At 44.2% G+C, this 27,772-nt stretch overlaps 1 protein-coding gene across 5 annotated transcripts in view; it reads left to right on the top strand.

Moving 5' to 3' along the window:
* TMEM260 (transmembrane protein 260) overlaps positions 1 to 25,818 on the top strand; it is a 90,592-nt gene extending 64,774 nt beyond the window's left edge. For 3 of the 5 annotated variants that reach the window (XM_034992855.1, XM_034992852.1, XM_034992851.1), the window contains one exon: positions 125 to 2,444. In XM_034992855.1, the coding sequence (XP_034848746.1) occupies positions 125 to 379 (255 nt within the window). In that variant the 3' untranslated portion in view covers positions 380 to 2,444. Of the gene's footprint in view, positions 1 to 124; positions 2,445 to 25,712 lie in introns of those variants that run through there. The other 2 variants (XR_004677043.1, XM_034992854.1) reach the window with 2 other exon arrangements.
* Positions 25,819 to 27,772: the final 1,954 nt, after the last annotated feature.

The following is a 27,772-nucleotide window of genomic DNA, read 5'->3' as shown; positions in this document are numbered from 1 at the left end:
TTCGATTTTTACTATAGGCTGTGTGGATTTTCCTTCTTGTGTGATTAATTCCTCTGTGTTTTCTGTGTTTTAAGAAAAAGTCAGGGGATAACAATGGAATACCAACATCTTTGCTGTTTTTCAGCTTTATAAGGAGATTGTCTCTTTACAAAAGGAACACCCAGTGAATTGGCACAAGAACTATGCTATCGCTTGTGAGCGGATGTTACGCCTTCGGGAAAGAGGTGCAGACCCTGAAGTCTTGTTATCTGAAACCATCAGACACTTCCGTCTCTACACTCAGAAAGCACAGAATGATCCACAGCTGCCTGATATTTTCGTTGTTCTAAAGCACCTGAGAAAGGAATTGCAAAGTCTGAGAAATAGGAAAAATGTCTGAGGCAGCAGGATGTGAAAAAACCTGCTCATCGTTCAGCTTCCAGAATTCCAAAGTCCAAAAGTTTTTCCTCCAAGAAAAAAAATTGTAAAAAAAAAAAATTGAAGACTCAGTCATTTCCCAGATAGGGTACAGCAGTACTATTCAGTGGGGTGTTTGAGTGATTGCGATGTGCTACGTATGCAAATTCTATGTATCCCTTGTCACTTAGCATTTCAGTGAGAACCTTCCAGAAAACCCTCCTACATCTTCTGTCTTTCACCTAATGACTTTGCTTGAATAGATGCTAGAAGAGAATGGGCTATTTTCATGTACTTTAAATATCGATTGTGAATCGTTTATTGGGATCAGTTTTGAAGATTGCTTATTGCTTATTGGGATTAGTTTTGAAGATTAAATTCATAAAATATTAATACCAGACCAAAGACACATTTTCTGTTTCTCAAAAGCGATTTTTTTTTAAAAGAGTGAACCTTGCTCTGCTTCAAATTAAAATACTTTTTTTTTTTTAAGTAGCTTTGGTTGTTACATAATCTCACACTTCAAGCTAAACACCAACCCAGTGAATATTTTGAAAAAAGTTGGGAGTTTTATTGTCTTTGATAATTCTCTGAAATTGTTAAAAAATAAAGCTGCTAATTTGCTTTCTTTCAGTTGCATAAAGTGGCAAATAAAAAGGATTTTGTATTTCCTTAGTTAATTTTATATTTATGTTTTACTTCTGTTTGGGCTCATAAATCCAGGCCCAATAATTAGTAGGCTCCTGCTGCCAAAATGCAAAAAAAAAGAGGGAAAAAAAAAGGCGGGGACTGGGGGGTGGGGGGGATGGGGAAGTGGTTCAATAAATTCATTTCTGTTACAAGCATCTTTTATACATATTACTAAAGAGAACATAGTAAGAAATGCAAATAATAGTTCTTTATTTTATTATGACAGTTAATTAATAGCAACCTGTTTTAATGAATAAAGTCACTCCGAGTCCTTCAGCACTTCCTAAGTAGAGGCCAGAATCTGTAGGGATTCTTTTCCCCCCAATTGTATAGTTCCTAGACTCCAAGCGCTATATAGGCCCCTGTATAGAAATGCTCACTAATGAAGAGGGAGGGCTAGAAGCTTGTCTGCATTCAAAGATCACTGGTGAGTCATTCAGCAAGAAAAGGCCCCTTACCAGGAATAGTCACAGTTCCGTGGCATTGTACTAGCAAAAGGGTCTGATCAAAGGTCTCCTGCGGAGCTTGCATGGTTCCCTTTCATACCACGACCATAATTAAAACCACTAATTCTCTTTTAAAATGCTGCAGGATGCCATGTAGGCATCTGTCTGGAGTGTCCTTTGTGATGTCATAAGCTGTTAAGGACCAGTGCCGAGGGCTTTTGAGTGAAATGCCAGTCATGAAGGTACTTCAAGACAAGGGTGCCTCTCAAAGCTTGACAGGGCCTTGACTGCACAATTCGAGCTGAATTTGCCCCTTGTCAGCTGCCAGTAAATAAATCTCAAAGGGGGCAAAGCTGAAGTTCCATTACCTGATCCATGGGGCTTTGTTGGTTTTGGCATCACACAGGGGAAGCCCTTGCCCTTCCATTCTCTGGATTTGAAGATGTCCATTGGAGCCTGCAGCGCCTGGACAGGGTTCAGAGCGGAACCTTTTGAAGAGTGTCAATAGTTGTAACAGTTCAGCTGTTAGGAAGACAAATAAATGGAGGAGCTCATTAATCCGCTTTTGGCTCTCGGTGCCTTTTGCCCTTTTATCACAGCCTTATTAGGCTCCTACTCATCTTGAACCAGAAAAAAATGAATTGGAGTTGTTGAGTACTAATTGGCAAAGACTTTTCATCATGGGCCAAGAACTTTCACTGACTTGAAAGTAACTTCTCCACAGGGAAGAACCAAAAACCTGGTTTACCTTAAAACAAAAACCTGTTGAGTTCGGGGTGGTGTAAAAATTTAAGGAAGCGTTGATAAATTGTCTAAGTTTATCCATTTGAAAGAAATCGTGTGAGATTTCTTTGGATTTGGATTTCCACTTTTCTTAAAGAGGAAAGTACAATAAAATTCAAGTGAACATTCCCAGGACATGTGTTGTTTTTCTTGGTTCAGGAGAGATGGCGTGCATGGGTGAGGTGACGGAGCATCAGTAGGTACGTGGGCGTGAATATGCATTTGGGCATCTATATACACGTGGCGTCGGAAGGACCTTATGGAAAGGAAGATTTCCTATTGATGGCCTTGAGGATGGCAAGTGAAGGCCTCTTTTTGAGGGTACCTGCCTATTACATTTGTTTATATGGAGGCGCTCTGTATATATGTCTGAATATACTTCGTGTATTGACTGTGGTCAAAGGTTGCATAGGTTCTTCTGTATAGTACTTTGTGAACAGTGGCTTTGGACTGCTCTCTGTTTGAGAAAGCACTGATACCTATATGATGGCTCGAAGTCAATAGGATCGTAATTATTTAAATTGCTAAAAACCCTCAGTACATGCAAAAAACAGCAAGCTGAGCTGACTTGGGCACGTTGGGCTTCATTCCCAGATCAGCTATTCTGAAGCATTCTTTCCTTTCTCTTGTGTGTGGTTAAACAGGTTGCTTTCTCTTTCTTTCTCTTCCTTTTCGTTGGCTGGTGCACGGACACCACAAACGCTGACAGAAGGGGTCTCCTCTAGTCTAACCCCCTGACATGGGAGAACATGTGAAGGAGGTGACTTCTCATGCAGGATTTGGCCAGGATTCTCCTAGCAATGTCCCCGGAGTGCCGCGGGTTGGCAGGACGACAGGAACCCCACAAGGCCAACTTCTGCCTGGACTTTGGCCTGAGGAGCAAGTGGGAGCCAGCAAAGCCAGCCGCTCTCCCTGAGCTGCGGTGCCCTCCTGCCGGGCCCCAAGGCTGGCGCACACGAGTGCAGGGACCGAGGCTCTGTGCCCTCTGACAACCCTCCCCCCACCCTCAGCCCCACGCCCATGATGGCAGCTATGCTCCGTCCTTACTGTTGACTCTACTCTTCTCTTTGTGGCTTTCAAAGGTCCCATTTTAACAAATGCTTTTGTCCTATGACTCAAAATAAAGCTCAAATGGAAGGGCATCATTACTAGTACACGTTCTTGAGATCTTCTGATAGACACTGTGAAATGTTATCTCTGTCCATCTTCCTAGTATTTTCTGATGATAGAACCGTTATGTTTACTTAGCCTTTATGATATCTAAACAATTGAGTGTTAGGGTGATTTTTTGATACCCAGCTGATTTCTTTAAGTCATCAGGCTAGGATATATGAAGACTAGTTTTTTTAATTTATATTTTAAAAGTTAAACAATGTGAGTCCTTAACCACAGTACCCACCAATATCCCTTGGAATTTAGAAATGTTAATACTTTTGGGGCGCCTGGGTGGCTCAGTCATTAAGCGTCTGCCTTCGGCTCAGGTCATGATCCCAGGGTCCTGGGATCGAGCCCCGCATTGGGCTCCCTGCTCCACGGGAAGCCTGCTTCTCCCTCTCCCACTCCTCCTGCTTGTGATCCTGCTCTCACTGTGTCTCTCTCTGTCAAATAAATAAATAAAATCTTAAAAAAAAAAAAATGTTAATACTTTTAATATTCAGAAAAAAAGTTTTAATACCAAAGGTTAAAAAAAAAAGGATCCTGTTACAACAAATCCTTTTACTCTGTTTTGATGCTGGTATATTTTGCAAATGCACCAATGTAGAGTATTACTGGTCTTCTAAGTGACTCCAAGTCCTATGGTTAGGTGAAGAAAAGAAATTCCGGCCCAGGAAAAGATTCACACGCTTTATTCATCCTCATATTTTGTTGTGGATGCAAAAGCATTCTAGAGCTTATACTCACAAACAAATAAGTAATGTTTCCAGGGATTCTGGGAACATCTAAAGGCCAAGATCTTGGCACAACATTAGAGAGCAAACAGGGAGCTACAGCTTTAGCAGCGATCATATTCAATAAAGATGTCATTGTCAGTACCCTCGAAAGGTCTGTTTGATTTGGATCAGCATAGGACGGTGTAAAAAAAGCCTCAGGAATAACACAATGTGCTTACCTGGATATAGGAAAGCAAACTAATAGGAATATATCTTGAGAAAGGGATTTTTCTGAAAAAAAAAAAATTCTGATTGGTCTTCAACACTGTAATGTACATCTGGTACAAAGGATATGTACAAGAAGGGTTAGCGTTTGTCATATTGTGAAAAGAAAAAAATGGGGGGAGAGATGGGTAGAAGTTCCCAAACTATAAATAGGAAGCCCTCAATTATTGACCTATAAATGGAGTCACCTGGATCTTTTCCTAGGATCCCAAGTGTTATTGGTTGGGGTTAATTTTCAGTGACGTAGGTATTGTGATGATTTTAGAGAAGTCAAGTTGATAAGGTGGAGAAACTTGCAAGATACGGATCGAACACATAACTGGCCCAGGTTTCCATCCCAGGGATGGAGCTCCTCCAGCAACCCAGTAGTCTTGCCTTGTCCATAGTCACCATTAGGTGAGGAGGATGTTAAATAACATTCTAATGAAAGATAAATAGAAATCCAAATCTAAGATTTAACCCTTTCATAATTTCAATTGTTTATAATTTGCTGTAAATCTGTATAAGTAGTATTGGGGAAAGAAGTACAATAGATGGAGTATAATCTCTATATATTCTAGATTATAAACTGATAAATAGACATTATGTCCTGTTTTTGAAAATATGCACACCACAATCATCTTCTATGTAGAAGTGTTACCTAAAAGGAGGTGATTTTGTAATGGAAGGTTTTAAAGAAGATATTTTGAGATTTCTCTCATCTCAATGAAATATTTCCTGGATGGTTGAAACATTGGAAATACCCTTCTACCTGTGGTTGTTGCTTCTATGGGAAAGTGTGAGCCATTGAACCCCAAAGGGAACACTGCTTGGGAAGTGAGACCCAGTTTGCTCATTGTGGGCTTATGGTGGGATGGGACCTACATGGGTCACCTGGTACCCTAGATCCTTGAGTGTCGTTCAAGACACAAGAAATCCCAGTGATACCCTGGCATGCCAAGATGTGAACTCAAGAACTGCAACAGAGGGCCATCTAGGATCTGAGGACAGAGTAAAAGATGCAAGGACTAGAATCTTCTTGCAGTATCTCCCCTCAAAATAGGTTCCAGAAGTGGAAGGAAAACATTATATAATTATATTATTTATTAACAGTGCTTTTAAAAGTTAATATACAAAAGATAAGGGCTCTTTTAAAATACTCAAGCAAGGGCACCTGGGTAGCTCAGTTGGTTAAGCGTCTGACTTCAGCTCAGGTCATGATCATGGGGTGGAGGGATAGAGCCCCACATCTGGGGCTCCCTACCCAGCAGGGAGTGTGCTTGTCCCTCTGACCCTTCCCCCACTCGTGCTGTCTCTCCCTCTCTCAAATAAATAAATAAATAAATAAATAAATAAATAAATAAATAAATAAAATAAAATCTTTAAAAAAATACTCTGGCAAAAGCTACAGAAACTTTAAAAGGGGTTGTTTATAAATGGAAGATGATTAATTTATCAAAACACTAGGGCTCCTGTGACTGAAGAGTTAAAAGCCAGTCTAACAGGTGAGAGGAAGTTTCAAAAGTTTTGTTCATAAAAGAATGAAAACCCAAAGTTCAACTATGCAGCACTTAAAATGGGAAAGTTCACTGATGGAGAGCACTTGTACTTGGTTGTTTTTATTTAGTGTGTCATAATTTGTTTGCTACAATTAGAATACATTCCTTCAATATTCCTTCAACTATATAGCTACACAGTTTTTATATTTTTCTTTCAGTGATCAGAATTCTTTTTTTTTTTAAGATTTTTTAATTTATTTACTTCAGAGAGAGAAAGAGAGAGAGCACAGAGGGAGAGGGAGAATCAGACTCCCCGCTGAGCAAGGAGCCTGACACGGGGCTTGATCCCAGGACTCCAGGATCACCACCTGAGCCAAAGGCAGACATGCTTAACCAACTGATCCCTCAGTGATCAGAATTCTAACCACTAACCTACACAGTCGCCTGCATTCCCCTTAAGGCCGTTCCTCAGAGTACAGGATTGTGCCTGGTTATGGTGTTTGTCAGCCTGGGTCAGGGAGTCAATTTAGTGGAAATTGGGACCATCATTTTTCTTAGTGAAATAGAATAAAAGTATCAAGATGCATCTGAGGTAACAGGGGTAAGACCTCTTTCATGAGACTTTCAGTATCATTCCTTCCGTGTGTGTGTGGTTGCATGTGTAACACATAGATCGCGCGATGTATTTGTGTGTGTGTGTGTATAAACACTTGCATATAAATATATACATGTATGTGAACTAGGTCATAACATAAAATGTATTTCTTTTTTTTTTTTAAAGATTTTATTTATTTATTTATTTGAGACAGAGAGAGTGAGAGACAGAGAGCATGAGAGGGAGGAGGGTCAGAGGGAGAAGCAGACTCCCTGCCGAGCAGCGAGCCCGATGCGGGACTCGATCCCGGGACTCCAGGATCATGACCTGAGCCGAAGGCAGTCGCTTAACCGACTGAGCCACTCAGGCGCCCATATAAAATGTATTTCTTATTGTGGGTCACAGAAAAGAATACATTGGAAAGCCAGTGGCTGAGGAGAATTTCTCCAACTTTATTGAACGTGAATGCCAAAAAGTTAGTAAGGGATCATCTAGTATAGCTAGCACAACGATTCCAGTTTAGTGAATGAGGAAACGGGCCTACACTCAGTAAGCGACTTGATTTATGTCACATAGCTAGGTAATAGCAGAACTGGGACCAGAGCATGAGCTGTTTGGCTCAATAACTGTGACTTACATCATAGCTAAATAAAACCAGCTACATTCCACTGCCCACTGTGTGTCACATTAAAGTCCCCAAATAACACGGCCATATTAAAATTATGATAGACTTTTCTAGAGGTAAATGGTATCTAAAATCGAGAACTATGTTGTAGGATATTGTTTAAAAGCCATACACTGAGCTGCTTTCTTCCCCTTCTCCAAACCTCAGGGATATAATTTCTTTTTTTCCTTCCCTTTTAGATAGAGCCTGTATCCCTGGCCTTTGGCAGAGAATTTCCCTACCCATTCTGGTTTTAGGAACATATACCCAAATTAAAACGCTTTAAGTGTGGTAAGAAAAAGTCACTTTGAAATCTTGGAAGTTGTTGGCATAGATTATATTGCAGCTCAATCAGCTACTGAAAACTCCATTTGAAAAATGTTACACTAATTTATATATTCCTTACCCCTTCTAAGCGGGGTTCAAAACATAATAGTATTTCTGTGTTTTACAGAAGGAAATATGTCCCAGCTCCACTGGAATTAGACTTTTCTTCCCAGAAACCAAGGCCATCTAGAGCTAGTGTTCGTGATTGTTCCGTTCGGTTCGGCCACTCTGTTAAATTTTTTAAGTGTCCAGAAAGGCAGATTCCTCTCTGGAGACCTAAATGTCTGGTTTCCTAATTGTGAACATTACCAATTCAGTGTTTAGGTAATTAGTGATTGCTTCCAAATTTGGCTCTTGAGTCATATGTATGATTTGTAAAGATATATAACAATGGTAATATCAATAACTATTACGGTTGTTGATGAAACAACTAATTCCATTTAGTAGCCATTGAATGGCTTCAATGATCTGAAATCCCCTAAATGTCCTGCATTTACTGTCAGAGTTGGAAGTAGTTTGGCCCTTCATCTTTGGGAGGCAAATACGTCTGGCAAAAACCCTTGAGACAAAGACCACACGAACCATGCTGCACACCCTCTGGGCTAAAGGTAAAGGGGACCCGTTTCGCAGGGTTAGCATTTATGTGACAGTACTTTTCTCCTTCTCCATGTCCCTTGTGAACACTCAGTTGATCCACAGAACCTGAAGTTGTTGAATATTATGAGCCAATAACAAGGTAATGTGTGAACAAAGCAAAATGTGTGAACCTACGCAAGAATCAAACAAAACTAGAACTTTGTTTTAAAGCAATTTCATGAAATTTTGGTAAGATGGAGAGTCTATGTTCCTTTTTTATTATAGTGCAGGATTGTTACAGAATTAAAGAAATACCCTAACAAAAACCTTTGTCTCGTCCCTGAAAGTGCCCGTCACAGTGCATGGTCTCCTGCAGGAACTCACCACGGCCTCCCGCAAAGGGCAGTTCCAGTGCCGATTGCCTGGATGGAGAAGAACATGCAAGGATGTGTGCCTGCCGGGCTCATTTTGTCCCTAAAAGAGCAAAGAGCAGGAACTTAGTCCTTCCCAGCTCTTCCATTCACTCTCCCCGATTCCAGGCTGTTCCAGAAAGCACAGGCCTTTTGTGGATTGCACTAGAAGCACTCTATAGTATCGTGATCAGAGCTAGACACCCAGCTCTGCCATTTACTAGCTGCATGACTTGGAGCAAGTGTCTCTGTGCCTTAATTTCCTTTTCTGTAGAATGGGGAGAGAAGAGATTTGCCTGATGATACGTCTGGAAGGATGAAGTAGGTTGCTATGTATAAAGTGCTTTGAACATACCAACTGCTCACAGGGCAAGCTGTTTTCATTAATATGCCAGTAAAACCAGCTCCCATCCATTTGATACACCTGAGTAAAATAAGTCTAAAGAGCCTCCTGCTGCCAGCTGCTTTGCCTCTCTCTTGTATATTTAAAAAAGGCCTCGGTAAATACGCATCTGGAAAACTTCAATAAATAGTTCAATTTAAATTACAATGATAATTATAAATAATGTGTTACTTAACTTATGCGGAAAACTGGCCATTAGAAGAGAGTAACCAAGAAGCACTGAGCAGATGAAGAACTGAAAGCAGTCCCTTTAATTAGGAAAGCATCTCAGTCTGCGAGCACGTGCACGTGCACGCCTGTGCGCACACACGCGAGTACGATCCCTCCCATGTGACCCCAGTACCACGACGGTCCTTCCCTCTTCCTGTTGGCTTCCCCAAAGCATGGGCCACCTGGAAGGAAGCTTCAACATTACTACCATTTGCCTTCTCTCCCCAAACTTAGATTTTGCCAGATTTTGATCTGGATCTCGTTCTACCTTCCCCCACACAACGTGGATTCTGTTGGTCCCAGAGACCTCTCGAAGAATGGTCTCCTCGACACAGCTTCTCAGAGCACTTAGAGGGCTGACATGGAAAGAATTTTAGAAAGCTTGGAGTCCTGAACTCAGGACCGCTGCTGGGCTTTTAAAACCACGCTTGGGACAGAGTCACGGATTTCCCAGTGGGGATGAGTGGAGTGCCCATCAGTATGTTCTGCAGATGAGTACTGCATCCACTCACCCGTTTTTTGTTTTTTTTTTAATTCATTTCATCAAAACACATTTTTGGAGTTGCTACAATGTGCCAGGCCTGGGTCCTAGGTTTTCAGAGGAAGAAGGGAACCAGACAGACAAGGGCCTGTCCCCTGTGGAGTTTCCATTTTCGGAGGGGGTGAAAGCCAAAATGCAAATCTTACAAATCTGCCCAGGGGTCCTTTTCGCCACTGAGGGTATCCCACCTGTTTCTTCACTGTTACAAATGCTGATTGGAAACTGTTTGCCACCACTCCCTCCATCCAAATGAACAAGTTCCCACCCATGGAGAGGTCTGCATCTCATTTTCAGGTTATCTAGAGCCCTGCTGAGTGCACAAAGGGCTGCACTGGACCCACGTCTTCCCACCCCCCCACTTTTCCCCACCACCATCCATGATACTTTGCCTTCCCTGCCTACCCCTTGTCCTACAGATCTCAATGCACCGGGTTAAAAAAACACTAGTGCCGGGGCGCCAGGCTGGCTCAGTCGGTACAGCGTGCGACTCTTGATCTCAGGGTTGTGAGTTTGAGCCCCACGTAGGGTGTGAAGATTACTTCAAAACAAAACAAAACACAGTGCTGTCTACCAATAGCAAAGAAATGTTCTCACTTCTCCCATCACCACCCATAGTAACAGAGAAAGGAGGAGACAGGTGTGAGAAGCCTGTCACGTGCTCTTAGGCACGGTGCCTACCTCTCCTGAGACCCACCACTCAGGTTCTAGACATGCATTCAGGCCTTCCACACGGACCCTCGCTGAACTTCACTGCAGGGAAGGACCAGGTCCCACTTCTCCAGGGCAGTGAGAAGAAATTGGCACTTCTGTAGTATTCTTGCCCAAAATGTATACCCTCACTTTCCTTGTGAGAAAATATCACACAAACCCAAATGGAGGGACATTTCACCAGTACTCTTCAAAAGTGTCAAAGTCGTGAAAGGCAAGGAAAAACGGAGAATGTCCCGGATTAGGGAGACCAAGGAGATATGAGAACTACATGCAATATGGGATCCTGGCTCAGGTCCTAGAACAGAAGAACAATATCAGTGGGAACATTGGTGAAATTTGAATTGAAGTCTGTAGTGTAGTTAACAGCATTGTCCTTAACAGTTTCTTGGTTTGGATCATCGTACTGTGGTCATGTAAGATCTTAAATTAGGGGAAGTTGGGCGAAGGATATTCAAGAGCTCCCCGAACAATTTTTGCAACTTTTCTGTAATTCTAAAATTATTTCAAAATAAAAAGGTTGTGGGTTTTGTGGGTTTTTTTAACTTCTTTAAAGGCAAAACACTCCTTTTCCCTCTTGCTCCTCATCATTCTGTGTTGCCTGTTTTAAGCCTCAAGATGAACAGTAGTTAGAACCATAGTCTTTACTACTTGGGCACACCACTGATCAAGAGGCAAGTTCCTTAGGGCCAGAGGTTACAGGCCTGCCACCAGCCCTGCCATTGGTGTAGGTGGCCCTCGTTGGCCCCGGACCTGAGTTCCCTCCTAGCGGCCACCCACTGGGACCTGGGTGAGGACGAGGCATCTCCAGGGAGCCTTTGGCTCTGTTTCCAGCATCTTAGGGAGGCTCGGCAGAGGTCTGTGGGATTAAATTCCCCGCAAGCCCCTGGACTTGCACCCAGTTTAAAGACAGCAGGATCTAGTGTCAGGATTATTCCTGTGGTCCCCGTTTCTCTCTTCAGTCAGTCTTTACAGGAGGAGAGGGAGTGAAGGAGAAGCCCCCTTAATACCCTAATTCTTTCCGAAGATGATTCAGGTTTTTGTAGCTTCATTAGCATTTGCAGATAGAAATACATTTTAAGTGGCATTATGCTAAGTAATTATTCTTACAGGATGTGAAATGAAACACATTTTACTCAGCATGAAATTATTCCTGCCACGTACTGAGTTTGGTGACAGCTTGAGAGTTTGGACAGTGGGTTGCAAGAAGGGGAGAAGCAATCTATGTATTAAAAAAGAAATTCCACCCAAAATACTCCACCAAAGGTAAGTCCTTGTAGCGAAATAATTTTGGCTGGATGGAATATTAAACCTGCTACTATAAATTTCACGCCTTGCATTCCTAAAGCAGATGCAGTGTGATGATGCCAAAAATTAACTGGAAATAATGCGACTTGCCTTGTGTACTCTATCCAGTAGAGGGCATAGCAGATAAGCGTTGTGTGCGTTGGTGACTTAGCGACTGATAAGGCTTGTTTGTAATTGCTTCTGTAAAGATATGTAGCAACATGCTTGGATGCTTATTTACATTTAGGAATGTGGTTTGGAATAGGAGGTTTAGATTTATAACTTTGTTTTTGTCTGTCAATACATGGGAGACTTTGGGTTGTTGCAAGCATTATATTTACCAATGCGCAATGTTAAATTGCTGGATTTAATTGTTACAGTACAGTGAATTATTCTATTATTTCTTACTTTTTTATCCTAAGGAAAATTCAAACTTTCCAGGCTTTAGGGCAGGATAAAATGGCTCTGAGCATGTCAGCGTCTCAAGAGCACATTATTTTCTTATTGGATTGTATTAACTTTACAGATGGAAATTTGAAGGAGAATTAGAAGGCTTAGGGATGGGAAATTTGGAGAAGAAAAGAATAATGTCTTAAGATTTCTGGAGGGGTTAACTGGTAAGTCATTTTGAAAGCTGCTGATGCTAATTCTCATAGCAAGAGACATAGCAGACCCTAAAATTATCAGGAACGAGGCACAGAATCGCTAAGAAGGAAGAGAATCTTGTGTCACACTCAGAATTGCCAAAGGATTATTCAGGCTTCCTCTTCTCTTCTTCTCCCTCGTTCTCAATACCTGTTATAACTGGCACAGATTTTTCTTGTGTAAACTCCTAATAGGGCAGCGTTCCACGATGGAGGCGGAGGGTGTTTGGCAGTCCCTCTTAGTTTAAAAGCCAGACAGCCTTCTGCCTCAGATGCACGTATTGCGACCCAAAAGGACAACGACATGACATATATAAACAAACACTCGCCACAAGCCCAGGGCCCTGCAGCTGAAGGGAAGGCAGGGGGAATGAAGATCTGCATCACGGAAGCTAACCGAACATGGTGCTAAGGGGAAGGGTGTGGGCCCACCTCCTGCCAGCAAATCCACTATCTCCTGAGGGGTGGCCAGGAGCGGACAAGCGCCGGGGTCCTGCCCACATGCGTGATCTGACCCGATCCGTGGCCAGGCACCGGCCGGTGGTTCTGGAATCCTGGTTGTCAGCGCCCCAATCCCTGCCAAAGACTCTTCTCCCTCCGGAGCTCTTCCCCACCATTTTGGAGGTTTCCACACCCAACCCAGAGCAGAGGCGCTCTGCGGGGAAAATGGGCTGGGGAAGAAACTCACCAGAGAGCGGGCCTCTGGAGGGGGAACCAGGAACACAGGCTCAAGGGTGGCAGAAGACTTGCTGTGTGTCCTTTTTAACTGTAAATTTTGTACCTTGAGCAAGGATTGCCTGATCTTAGAATTGTAGCGAAATGCAACCCACACCTACAGATAAGGAGAGACTTGCCCATTCCTAGACCTGTGCTTGTTGTCAGCCTCGCCCCCCTGCCATGGGAAGTACTTTCTCCTGCTTGTGCTTTTCATATAGGAATACTGGCCCTTTCTCCCAGGCATGTGCTCTACCACAGATCTTGTTATCATCGGTGTGTCGTTTATATCACAAGGTTTCTTTACAAATGGACTCCCCCCGTGTGTGTGTGTGTGTTTCTTGTGCCAATAGATGGTGGCACTGAAGGATTTCTGCAGGAGGGGAGGGGGGGACAGAGAGACAGCAGAGAGAAAAGTGGGAGAAGCCATTCGTCATTAGAAAGGTAGTGGCAGAAGATTTTGACCTGCAGGCTTATCAATTTAGGGTTGAGTTTGAGGACAAGTTCAAGTTAATGTGAAGGTTAGCATCTCCAGAGCTCTGCCTCCCATCCATGCCTCAAAATCCTATTGGTGGTGCTGTCATAGCAAGTCGTATGCACACCCCAAATGGCAAGAGCCCTGATTTGGCTCCTTTAGAGCTGCAGCTGCCCAATAAAATGCCTAAATCTTCTCAGCTGCTTCTCCTGCCTTGAGATCTTTCTAATCAGAAACATATTTAATATTGCAAATAAGTACTCCCGCAGTATATGAGTCAGGCTCCTAGCAAAGGACAGAATCTATGCCAGCTAGGGAAGCAAGAAAGGGACAATTCCAAGGCACTAAATGGCGCTCAGGATTGCAGGGAGGTCTGAAGAGACAGGCTCATTAACCTTCCAGAATGACCTCAGCACTGCTCTGCAGAACCTAACCACCATCAGAGCTATAGCCTTCTACAACCAGGAAGCTCTCTGTCAAAATTGGAAGCTACTACCCCTGCCTTCAACTCCAGAACCTCAACATCACTGTCATCCTCAGGAAGCCACCGTGTTCAAGATGTCCCTGCACCTGCTCCAACCAGAGCCACCCAAGTGCTCACTGGAATCCATGCCAGCAAATGGCCAGCCCACCACTGCTTTCAGCACTCGCAAAGCTAGTGATCAGACACAAGGAAACTTAATGTACCTGAATGAGCTTGCCAGGAAAATGAACAGAAATGAGGGCTAGGTCTCGCTCCTGCCTTACAAATCCCATGGAGCGCATCTGAGTGGCTGAGCCATGCTCACATCTGAAACTCCAGCTGCAAGGGCATCTGGGAAATGCAGTTTTCATGTCCCAAACTCTACAGTACAGAAAGCATTCTAGAAGGTAGTTGGAGTAAATGTGGAACATTAACACACTGTATTTGCTACACTCCAAACAATTTTTTTGCTTTTTTTTTTGAAGAAGTTTATTTATAAACTATACACAAGAATAAATAGTTTTTTTTAACCAAAAAAAAAAAAATGTGCATTCAGAAATGGGCAAATTAGTAATGCAGGATTGTTCCAACAGGAATTTATAGGTACTGAGGTCAACACAGAAAGGGCAGGGGAGGGTGGGAATTATTTTATTTCCTCTCTCCTAGCAATAGAATAGAGGAATTAGCCAAGATCAATGTGTTGTGTCTCTTTCTGTGATGGTAATTAGGACATGATTAGAACACGGAGCAGAAGGGCAAGAGGTAGCTGATTTTACCCACTAATGACATGGAGGCTAGTGGGAACTTCCCTGCTGTGAAGACTAGAAGTGAGAAAGGGAATGACTGCATCATCAATGGAATAGGCAAAAGATATAAAGTGGTCGTGGCCATCTGTAGGAATTGGGTGTGCATGCATGAGCAATGGAATCAACATGGTTCCAGAAAGATCAGAGGGCCTGCGCATAGGAAAGAAACACAAAACAGAACCCGGAGCCCCTTCCACTTTCCATTGTCCTTTGAGAAGCAATATTAGGACAACATGGTGTGAGCAGAAGTCCATCCTTGAGACGTTGCTGGAAGGCAGAGTAGGAAGTGCCCCTCACGTGTCAGAACGTGGACAGTGCTGCAGCAAAAGAACAGCTTAGAAAAAGAATTTCTGGGAACTCAAACGTCCAAGAGACTACAATACACCATCCCAAGGCTTTCAGAAGCTGGAAGGCCACTTATAAAGAGAAGCATAACATACAACCGAATAAAAGAGACCAAGGATTGCAGAAGAGACAGGAGGTGGATGGGAGCAGTGAGACACAGCGGAGATTATCCTGGGGGAAAACCTCACAAAGCTTCATGCAATTTAAGATGGACAGTCACAAGTCTGACTGAGAACCAGAGCACGAACAGGCAGCAGTGTCCCGACGGCCACACAGAGTGGGGTTCTCTGATGTCACCAGTATAAAGTGCAATCGCATTGTGCCTGGAGGGGAAGCAAGATCAACTGCTCTAAAGCTCTGAGTTAGGGGCGCCTTGGGTGGCTCCGTCCATTAAGAGCCCCCGCATTGGGCTCCCTGCTCAGTGGGGAGTGTGCTTCTCCCTCTGCCCCTCCTGTGCTCGTGCTCTCCCCCGACTCAAATAAATAAATAAAATCTTAAAAAAAAAAAAAAGGCTCTGAGTTACTTATGACCTTCATCATAGACATGAACAGTTTTACTTATTTAACAGGTTTTTTTTTTTTTTTTTTGAGCATCCACTATATGTCAAGTAATATGAAATACAAAGGCAGGGTCCGTTAGGGGGTTTATAGTTTTAGAGGGCCGCAGGTCAGTAAAGAAGCAATTACTTTACAATGTGGTAACTGCGGTAGTAAGGGAAGCATAGAGGATTATGCAGAACACTTACCCAGACTCAAAGTGGGAGACTGTCCTGGGGAGCAGGCCAAGCTGAGAGGGGACAGGGGACAGGGGACAGGGAGGAGAGTGAGCAGGCAGAGGAGGGGAGGGGCTCGTGCAGCAGGAGCGAGAGTATTGCCATTGCCAGAAGAGGAAAGAGCAAGTGCAGAGCCTTGGAGGGGAGGGAGAGAAAGGCGCCTTTAAGGATGGTAAAAGAATTCTGGCTGGTTGAGAGGCAGAATTGGATGTGAAGGAGGCAAGAAAGGAAGCTGGGAAGCAGTGTGATGGACCGGCTCATGCAGGATCTTAGGAGCCACATTAAAGAGTTTGGATTTTATCTTGACGGCAAAGGGCACTCTGGGAAGTTGCAGACTGGGGTGGGACGCCTTGTGAGTTTAGTGATGGGGTGAGAGCAGTGGAGGGACTAGCCTGGGAGCAAAGGCAGGGTGCGCAGAAAAGGAGCCCATGGGAGGAGGTTGCCATCATGCAGAGGTGTCTGCATGATGGTGCTGGATGGCAGGGCGCATCTCCTGGAGAACCACAAGCCCCCCAGCAACCCCCGTAAGTGTGGTCTCTCACCCTCAACACAACCAGCTTTCTTCTCTCCTCTCAACTCCCGCCCCCTTCCCTCACCTCTTAGCTGTCTCCTGTGTAGTTGAGAAAATAGAAGCCATTAGAAAGGGTTTTCTCTCTCCCTCACCATCAGACCCACCTGCTTCTGTGCCCCTTCTCTTGCCCTTTTGTGCTCCCAAGACCTCCCATCACACACCAAGCCCATGATGACCTGAAATCCTGTGCTGGCCTCCTTCTCAAGGACTCTGCTCCTGTGGGCCTCTTCTGCATCACTAGTGTCTCATTCCCTCTCTGTCTCTGTGTCTCTGTCCCTTTCTCCTCCTTCCAGGATCCAGTTCTGCCTTTCTCTCCAAGCTCCCTCTGGGTCCTTCCACATTTCAGCCTTACTGGCCCCAACTGTTTCAAGCCCTTTCCTCCCTGAGGGCCTGTGTGAAAACCACTCCACCTGCCAGAAAAAGATCTTGCCATTTGTACCAGTTGAATAGTGGCTCCCAAATAATCAGATTCACCCAGAACCTCCAAAATGGGAACTTCTTTGGAAGCAGGGTCTTTGTAAATGTAATTAAGATGAGGTCATACTGGATTCAGGTGGGCTCTAAATCCAATGACAGGTGTCCTTATAAGAAGAGGAGAGAACACACAAAGATATAAACACAGAGCAAAGAAGGCCATGTGAAGATGGAGGCAGACATTGAAGTGGTGCCTCTCCAAGCCAAGGAGCCAAGGAGTGCCAACAACCACAGCAGCTAGGAGGAGGCAAGGGAAAATGCTTCCCTAGAGCCTTCAGAGGTAGTGTGGCCCTGCTGACATCTTGATTTCTGACTTCTGGCCTCCAGAACTATAAGAATAAAATGCTGGTGTCTTCAGCCACCCCGTTTGTGGTCATTTGCTATGGCAGCCCTAGGAAATGAAGACCCCATCCTTACACCACCCAGGCCTTCTCAGCCCTGTCCCTTCCTTAGGAGGGCCTCCCTGGCCATATTATTGAAGATTTCTCTCATATTTTCTTCTTTGTTGAAACTAGTTCATTTTCTTTATAGCCCTTTTGTGAGAGGAAATCATATATTTATTGGCTCTAAGCACGTTGTTATTGTATTATATAATTTAACATTCACACAATCCTGGGGGGTAGATATCAATATTGCCATTTTAGAGATGCAAAAACTGAGTCTCATTGGAGGTCATCACTTGAGGTGAGACTCAGTTATTATATAATACAGTAACAGGTGCTTAGGAAATGTTAGCCTCCTTCCCTTGACCTGTTCTACTCACAGAGCCTTTGCTTCTTCAAGGGTGGCTCTGAGACACAGGGAATGTGCCCTGCCCTGGGCAGGAGGAGCCTTGGATTCTGGCCTCAACAGAGCTGTGAATTCTGTTTGACACCGTCCTTACGGCTAATGTGCACCTCAGATACAGTGAAGGCGGAAGTGTCTTTAAAAAGATAAGCACTTACTAAATATTAGAAAATAAAATCATTTATTTTTCTTTGGTCAGCCGATATTTCAAGTGCATCTGTTGTGGGCCAGACACTATACTAGGGAGAGAGGCTGCCATAGTGTGAAACCTAAGAACGTCATCCTCTGCCACATCAAGGTTTTGAGGAGAGTGGGTCCAGTGCCTCCATTTATTCACAGGGTTGGAGAGTCTCTTCAATCCTTCTCTTTATGGCTGTCCATACGAGGTTTAGCTCACCTTTTTGGGCAGACCAGCCTCCAGTCTGAAATGAACTCCCTACCAGGCTACTTTCTGGGCTGTCTGTGATGAAACCACCAACAAATGTTAGGAATTCTATTTTTCCAAAGACCTGAATTTGAATAGCAATTCTGCCATCTTCTAGCAACCGTCCTTACATTCCTGAATTTCCCGAAGCCTCACTTGCTACCCTGTAGAATGGGCACACTACTCACATGGAACTGCACATGTGAGTAAAATACCAAGGTGCACAATTGCTGAATCATGTGTCAAGACTTTGTTTAGCTTTGTAAGAAACTGCCAAACTGTCTTCCAAAGTGGCTGTACCATTTTGCATTCCTACCAGTAATGAACAAGAATTCCTGTTGCTCCACATCCTTTTTTTTTTTTTTTAAGATTTTATTTATTTGTTTGACAGAGAGAGACACAGCAAGAGAGGGAACACAAGCAGGGGGAGTGGGAGAGGGAGAAGCAGGCTTCCTGCCAAGCAGGGAGCCCGATGCAGGGCTCGATCCCAGGACCCTGGGATCATGACCTGAGCCGAAGGCAGACGCTTAACGACTGAGCCACCCAGGCGCCTCCTTTGCTCCACATCCTTGTCAGCATTTCGTGTTGTCAGTGGTTAGCCGCTCTAATAGGTGTGAATTAGTAGCTCGTTTTAATTTGCAGTTCTCTAATGGTATATGATGTTGATCATCTTTTCATATGCTTATTTGTCATTTGTACACCTTCTTTGGTGAGATGTCTGTTCAGAACTTTTGCCCATTTTTTAGTCAAGTTGTATGTGTTTTTATTGTTGAATTTTAAGAGCTCTTTGTTTGGGTACAAGTCCTTTAACAGATATGTGTTTTGCAAATTTCTCCCAGTCTGTAGGTTGCCTTCTCATTCTCTTAACAATGTCTTTGGCAGAGCAGAAGTTTTTAATTTCAATAAAGTTTAACTTACCAATTTTTTCTTTCATGGTATTGTATCTAAAAAGTCATCGCCCAACCCAAGGTCGTTTGGATTTTCTCCTGTGTTATCATCTACAAGTTTCACAGTTTTGCATTTAACACTTAGGACAATGATCTATTTTGAGTTAATTTTTGAGAATGGTGTAAAGTGTCTAGATTCATTTTTTTTTGCATATGGATATCCATTTGTTCCAACATCATTTATTGAAAAGACTGTCCTTTCTCCAGTGAATTGCTTCTGCTCCTTTGTCAAAGATCAATTGACAATATTTGTATGAGTCTATTTCTGTGGGTCCATTCTGTCCCATTGATCTATTTGCCTTGTCTTTTGCCAATACCATACTGTCTCAATTTACTATAGCTTTATGGTAAACTTAGAAGTCAAGTAGTATCAGTCCTCCAACTTCATTCTTCTTCAATATTGTGTTGGCTCTTCTGGATCTTCTGCCTTTCATATAAACTTTATAATCAATTTGTTAATATTCACAAAATAACTTGCTGGGATTTTGATTGGGATTGCATTAAGTCTATAGATCAGGTTAGGAAGAATTGACATCTTAACAATATTGAGTCTTCCTTATCCATGAGCATGGAATATCTCTCCATTGATTTAGATCTTATTTGATTTCTTTTATTAGAGTTGTTTTAGTTCCCTTCTTATAGATCTTGTACATATTTGTTAAATGAATACCTCATATTTGTTAAATGAATACCTAAATATTTCATTTTTGTGTGCTAATGCAAAGATCGTTTACATTATATTGTACAAGATAGGAAGTGAAAGAAGTTGCTAAGGAGGGGAGTGGTATTGTACATTTATGTTTAAGAAGATTGTTCTACTAACAGTATGGAAGACAGATTTGATTTGAGTAAAACTGGAGATAGGAAGACCACTTAGAAGGATTTTTTTTTTAACGTGTACAAGTAGAATAAAAACCTAAACCGAGGAAGTGACAAAAGGTATGGGAAATGGTTAGTCTAGCTCAAGAAATAAGGCAAATAGTAAGGATCTTCTTTTCTGGAGGAAACCAAGCAGACAGACCTTCCAACAGCCTTGATCACTATTCACCCGAACTAATCTTGATATGCCAGGGAGGTGACATTGAAAGACCAAAATGGCAGTGTTCACTGCCTGCCTCAAATTCCATTTATCCCCTGCCTCTTTTCCTGCCTAACACAATACCAGTTTTGCTCAAGTACCCTCTTTTCCCACATTACCAAGTACTACAGGGGAAGCCTACTGTAGCCCAAACTCCAGGGGTGGCTTAATTGGTCTAAGGGTGACCTCACCCACGTCACCAGGACTTGACCAGGAATGTGCAAAGGGGCCAATTCTGGCCAATGAGACAAAAGAGAGAGTCTGCTGAATGGGGTGGGTACAGAGGCTGAAAAAAATTTCCTCCATCCTAAGTGAAAGCCACGAGAAGAAATAGTCTCGTAATTTGCTCTGAAGGTTGTCCTATCTTTGTGGCTCCCAGAACTCAATAGCCATATTGCTATCAGCTGGAAGATGGAGCCAACAGTGAAGGTGGGATAGCATAGAGAGAGCATCACTGAGCTGCCGAGTCAAGGAAACCACATCTCTTCATTGTTTAAGGCAATTTGAGGTGGGATTTCTGAACATCTGAAAGTACCCATCTGTTGAAACTGCCCATATTCAGCAACTAAGCTACAGGAAGCTTGCCTGCTATCCACCCATCCCTCTGAGGATACTAAGTTTTTTCTTAGTATCTGAGAGTAAGAGTTTGCCTGCTTGTTTTCTGCTCTAACCCCCACATCTGCACCTGATTTAAGAAATATCTAATGAGGGCGCCTGGGTGGCTCAGTCGTTAAGCATTTGCCTTTGGCTCAGGTCAAGATCCCAGGGTCCTGGGATCGAGTCCCACATCGGGCTCCCTCCTCGAGGGGAAGCCTGCTTCTCCTTCTCCCACTCCCGCTGCTTGTGTTCCTGCTCTCACTAACTCTGTCTCTGTCAAATAAATAAATAAAATCTTTAAAAAAAAAAAAAAAAGGAAATATCTAATGAATCAATGAGTGAATGAAATACTCAGGAGCCAAAATTTGAGACATTTGTCTAGCTACTCCCCATTTCCCACTTTGTTTCCTCCCATCAAGATTTACCATTATTGAGTTGTGACTGATGTGTGCCCTTGACCATTGCCAAAAGATTATAGCAAGAAATAGCTATATCAGAATTGCTTGATTGTCAAACACACTGTATGATGCTTTTGGAGTTCCTATACAAAGTCCCCTCAAATAAACTTAATGCCAGAAAAAAAAAGCATAACTCTCCTGGAGAATTGTTCTGCTTCTTTCTAGTAGGTTGTGTGGACTATCTCATTGGGTATCCTTTTTTGCCCTGGCTACCAGGAAGCTCGGTACCTAATCTGCAGCTAAATCACAGTGACTCTATTACACCTGACAGTCAATGCTTTCTTCTTTCTCCTTTCTTTGGCTTTGCTTTTCTAATTTTAGTTGAATGACCTTATTGTGTTTGCCTTCATTGTAAGTTGCTTCAAATCCTTTTCAGAGAGGTGTGTATAAAAAAAAAAAAATTAACAGCTCAATTCTGAAAAGCCATGCAGAGCCTGAGTTGGCACCACTTCCTCTTTGTAATAGCCTGGGAGGGCCCCCAAAGTAGCCTGGTGCTTTATCTTTACAAACACATGTCAGCCAGAGCCGCGGTGCTCACCAGAGATCTCGGGAGACAAGGGCAAAAATCACCCGTCATTTTCTACTGAATGGGTGTCTGGAGGACCATTCAGGCTCCTAGTGGCTGGATTTGGTGGGGTGGATTAACGTGGAGAGCCCTTGGAAAATCAGCGTCCCCCCTGCCTGCACTGGCTATTGTTCCAGAGGTGAGTCGCTCTGTCTAGTTTGGAAGATGGACTCTCTCTCTCAGGCCTGGCTTTGTACGCTCAGGGTCCTGTGCCCTTTCCCCCACCTCTGGGCCACCAGCCTCTCCAGCCAGCCCTCCGTGCCAACTGGCAGAGGGTGCTCTTGTATAGCAGATCTGACTCCCTCCCCATGAAGGAGTTCCCGGGGCTTTCCCGCTCCAGCGGGGCTGCCTCCACCAGCTGGGGGCCCTGGAACCCTCACTTGGGCACATTGCTGGTTTTTTCCAAAAGCTGGCCTAGGCCGTGCCCCCAAACCACTGCTGAACCGGCCTCACTCCCCTATGAGCTTGTGTGCCTCTCTCTGCACCCCGGTTTCCCCGCAGGTAGAACAGAATGAGGTTGTTTATGGGGGACATAGTTTGGTTTGCTGATACCATATGTGAGTGTTGGAGGGGAGAGAGCTACGCGAAGACACAGTGCCCTCTCAGAGCTCTGCAATAATAGATTTCATGATTTAATTGGAAATTTAGTAAATCTGCTAAAACATTTAGTGGTTTAAATTTTTCCTGTTCTGCAGCGAAACAAAAGCTTCTGGTTTACCCTGTGTCTTTCAACAACTTTAATTTCATTTGTAAATTACGGATGGAAGTAGCATTTCCACTCGATTGCATACTGGGCATTAAGAAGACAAAAACCTTCATTGTTTGCAGCCCTTGGGATTTTTTTTTTTTTTTCAGACATTAAGCTGTAGGTGGCATTCTTTATACTTGACAGCAGAGCACTTTTGTCAGGCGTTTAGTTGACAGGATTTACTGCCAGCCCATCCTAGGTGTGTGAAGCAGAGAAAACAAGAAAATATTTCGTTCAGGTGGGCAGAGAGAGGAGGGCAGAGGCCCATCAGCCTGATCGGGTAACTGCTGCTTTTCAAACTGTGTAATTAAAGATCTTTAGAGTTCTTCGAAGGGAATTAATTAGTAGAGAAAGGCTGTTTTGTTTACAGTCTTTATCATCAACATAATCAAAAGCCAGCCTAGATACTGGTGGCAAATTGGACTGAATTCTCCAAAGCCAAGGGCACCTCATGCAGAGCTTGCTTTCAGAGGTTTGTTCCATCTGTGCGTTAACTTGCCATTGGGCGGAGGGGGAAAGGTTGGGGGGGGGGGGGTAGGGATGCGCGGGGGAGGGGGTAGAGGAGAGGTATTCCGGAGAGTCAAAACATCCGTGGGCGGTGTGGTGTTCCCATCACCAATACCAACCTGTATGTGGTGTGTTGGCAGGTTGGGATTAGTCTTTAGGTTCACCTGTCCAGATGGTTTGTCCATGGGTGACTGTGTTTTCAGGCCCAGACCACCGCACCTGGGAAGCCCTAAAGAAACCATCTGGTAATGGGTCACAGTGGATATTACCGTCCTGGCCTGGTGGCATCAGACATACCTGGAACACTGCATAATAAATGCAGATGTCTGGGTCCCACTCTGACCCACTGAACCAGAACCTCCTGGGATGGGACTCGGCGGGAATCTATGTTATTAACTCACTACCCAGGTGCTTCTGTTATTCGGCCAGGTTTGATATACAGAATGACTGGTCTAAACCACCAGGTGACCTTTTTAGTGAAAAGGCCTGGGCATGAAGTGGGGAGAAGGGCAGGGGTACCCAGGAAGATTACCTGGGGCCAGGAAAGGCTTGTCACGGGGTATTAGACCCACAGCCTCTGAGTATAGACTGAAGCTGCCGGGAAGCAGGGCCAGTCTTTGCAGAGCACAAGCAAACCCTCACCTTGAATGATCATCCTAGAAACCCAGCCTCTGCAATAGGGGCAATTCTCCAAGCCAAGAGAGACTGCAGGGCAGCTGCTATCCTATTGTTCCCCGTCCTTCCAAAATCCCATTTCATGGTGCCAGGGCATGTTTGGAAGGACTGGCAGACTGAGGGGAGGGGCTGCACTGGTCAAACGATTGTCCAGCTTGCGAGAAGCGGGTCTCAGTAGGACCTGGGTTTTATAGGCCCAATTTCATCTGATTACCTTGGTGCTAATATTCCAGACCCTGTCTTGCCTGAGCTTGACAAGAGCTCAGAGATGGCTTCCTCAGCGGTCCCACACTGTGCCTGGACTTGGCCACCTCCGCAAATCATGCATACCACATAACCTGGATCTCATAGAACCTCTAGCCCTAGCCTTTTACTTTAGTTTCATTTTCAATGGAAAGTTTATATTGTAGGGGCGCCTGGCTGGCTCGGTCGGAAGACCATGGGACTCTTGATCTCAGGGTCATGAGTTGGAGTCTCACACTGGGTGTAGAGGTGACTAAAAAATTACATAAATAAACTTCAAAAAAAGTTTATATTGTAAAAGTAATACAAATATGCTGTTAAACAAGTAGAGGTGTTCAAAGTGGGGAGTGAAAGCTCTTCGTGTGATCTTACCCTTCAGAGATAATCCCTCATTTTTGAGATGCGGACACTAGGGTTCAGAGAGGTGAAGTCTGTGATTCTGTGGCAGAGCGAGGACAGGGGTCCCTGACCCCTCGGCCCAGTGCTCTTTCCACCTACTCCTCTTTGAAGGAGGCCTCTATCAGCACCCCAGGTCTTCAGAAACTTCTTGATGCCATCAACAAGGAGGGGTCTAACTCCTTTCTCATGCATCAGTAAAGGTGATCAGCACACTTTTCTGGAAGCCTGAAGTCATAGCTCCAAACTGGAATCTTCCAGATTATAGGAAACATACCCTGTGGCTGATTCCTCCTCTCCCCCTCAGACCTTTACACCCATCAGTCTCTTGTCGCAAGGCTTTGCTCTTCTGCAGCAGGTTCCCAGAGCTTACAGATTCTCGACAAAGAAAGCAGAGCTGAGCATTGTCTCTAACTGTTGGTCGGGTGGGGTCCTGTGAGCCGCGCACCCGTGGCCATCTGGGAAAACGCCCTGGGGAGAGCAGAGGGGAGAAGGCAGGCAGAGCCGCCGTCCCCCCAGCAGAGCCCACTGTGCTGTGTTCTGGGCGTTCCCCTAAAGGCCTGTTCACTTTGTCCCGGGACTCCTGGGCACTCAAGCCCGCCCCGCGGTTGTTCTCTCCTTCTCCCACGTGCCATCCGGCCATGAGGCAGGGCATGGGCGAGGTGGGGAACTAAATGTCCTGGGCTCCAAGCAAGGGGGACACACGGGCGCGGTGTGGCTACAGGGAGAGGCTTTCACAACACTTGGCGAAGTGGAGCTTTATGCCTCGGGGTGTGTGTGTTTTCTTCAGTAGGCCCCGTGGACAGTCACACTCAGGCCAGCTCTCAGTACTTGCAGAGTCCTACTGGGACAATAAGAACTTTCATGACATAAACTGTTAGTTATGAGGCACCAAGCATGTGCCAGCCACCAGGCATGTGCCAGCCACCAGGCTAGGTGCTTCCCGCAAAGTATCTCATTTAATCTCCCCTCGCAGAGGGCGCTCTTATCATCTCTCGGAGAAGCTAGCTGCCCCAAGAGTCAGGTTTCCGATCCTGGTTGATTTGATGGCAAAGCCTGACAATTTCTCAGTGTAAATGCAGGCCTGGTGTCAGATCTTAGCTCCTACCTTTCCCAGCCTGAGACAAAGCTGACGGAAGAAGGCCAGGTCAACTCAAGTGAGGACTGGTTTCTCACCCTTAATCCCAGCAAGGGGATGCTGAGCAAGGCCGTCCTCCTGTCGTGCTGGGTGGAACTTTGGGGGACACTGTGTTACCTGAACACAGGACAAGGACACACTCACCTGGAGCCAGGACTCTGTTATCCTGCCTTGCTGATTTATTTATTTGATGTTTAATCCCTTTTCCCCCCCTAGAAAAATGATCTCCACCTCTTTTGAAACCCTTTGCCAATCGTTCTGTCAGCTGCAGTGACGTAGATGGACCACGGCCATTGATAAAGAAATAAAGGCCTCTGTCAGATGTCAGGGTGCAGAGGGAAGCCGAGGTGGCACTAATCAGGAGGGACACCCAACCAGCCCAGAGGTAATGTTCAGGGGAGCCCAGAGCAGGTTTTTTTTTTCCTTTCACCATTTTAAAATTCATGTCAGCGAAGCCAGGTTCATGGTGCACCCCTCTCTTGCTTCTTAAGCTTAGTCTGAATCTCCTCCACATTTGCTGTGCCATTGTTGGAAGAGACCTTCATTTTAATTCTTTTCTCTTCTGTGGCCCCCTCCTTCTCTCCCTCCTCCCCAAATGTTTTAGCATCTGTTAATCCCAGCTGGAAACCTTAGCAGATAAAAGTGGTGTTCCGTGTAGATTGCTTCCAGAACAAATACGGGGTGGGAGATAATTTAGCATTCAGTTTCAGGAGAGCTTAGGGTGGGGGCTGCAGAGGCCAGCACCTCTCCCTCATAAGACATCCAGGAAAAGCAAAAGCAAAGTAATTCCCAGGCTCAGATGGAATGCATGTAGATCAGGTTCATTTCCAGAACGGCCGCTGCCTGCATTTAGGTGATATTAGAAGCCACCATGACAGGAAAGTAGTTTTATGCATAGCGGCTTAGCCAACACTCTGAGAACTAGTTTAGTGAAGCTATCAGGTTGAAAAATACCAAGTCACAAAGTTTTAATGAAACTAAGTGTGGATCAACGTATCATAAAGAGCATCCAGGATGACTTAAAAGATCCACGGGTGGAAATTAGAATGGATCTTCGGGATTTATTTGGCAAAGCCCCATCTATTTTGACCTTTTTTTTTCCGTTTCATATTAAGGCTACTGAAAGTGTGTTTTGTTTGGCTGGGGCTGGAGGAAGACAGCCGCTATTGGGACCGTTCCGCTGAGGCTGCCACTGAAGTTGAGCGGCATTAATTGACTGATAAGGGCTGGGCATCAAATAGCAGAGAGAAAGGCCATCACAGATTTTCTTGCTTTATTTCTCTCTGCACTTCATTTACATCTTAAGCCATATTGGTGATCCAGATTTGAATAAAGCCACAGCTTAAGCCGTGATTAGATCTCAATAGCTTGGATTTTCTATGAAATTGCTGCATTTTTACTAGATGTATTTAGAAATACTGGTGAAAACTGACACCTTGGGTAACTTTATCATTTAAAACGGTGCTTCGGGTGGATAAAAAAAAAAAAAAAACCCACGCTAAAATGGGGGTATTAGTCGCCAGGCCTTTGACTCAAGCAGTGTCAGGAGTTAGAATTATACAAAAGCCAAGCTGAGCACGATGTGGGCAAGAAAGAATGCAGATAACTCAACCCACCACCTTCCCCTAAGCCCACTCTCCCCAAAAATGTTAATCGAAGCAGTGATCCCATAACCTGAAGAAAAATAAGGAAGGCAAAAGGAATATATAATGCAACAAGGAGCTTTTTTAATGCTGAGATTTTTTTTTTTTTTAATCACGAAGCAATATTTTTAACTCTAAGGTTAACCTGCTAATCCTTAAGCTGGTGATATGACAGTGTCGAATGTGATGGGATTTTGTGATTCTCATTATTGTTATGTATTGTTCTTTCCCTGGTATTCCATATTAATATTTATAAATGCCCTTTTTATAGAACCAAGAGGACCAAAACCCATTATTAAATTTTTAAAATGGACAACCCTCGCATCCAATATAGTTGATTACAATTTAGAACAAAAAGGATTTCGGTAGTAATCCACTTCTTGCTTCTCGTTGTTGTTGATTTGTGTGGAGAGCAGAGCTCCTGACGTTATTTAAAACAACAACAACAACCAAAAAACCCCTACTGCTTGGCCAAAGTAACATCCAAATGACAGAGAATAACAGACTATTGATCCTGCTTCACCAGAAGCAGGTGAAAGGCACCAAGAGCAGGTAAGGGGTTAGGATGGAGAAAAGGTGTGCATTTAAAATGCTAAGTCCCCCACCAAGAGCAAGCGCAAAATGAAAGAATCG

This window comes from Mirounga leonina, unplaced genomic scaffold (assembly GCF_011800145.1).
Source record: "Mirounga leonina isolate KUSES-001 unplaced genomic scaffold, KU_Mleo_1.0 Mir_82, whole genome shotgun sequence".
Lineage (NCBI taxonomy): Eukaryota > Metazoa > Chordata > Mammalia > Carnivora > Phocidae > Mirounga > Mirounga leonina.
Note: the sequence above shows the minus strand (reverse complement) of the source record. Positions and strands in the feature narration are given on the sequence as shown.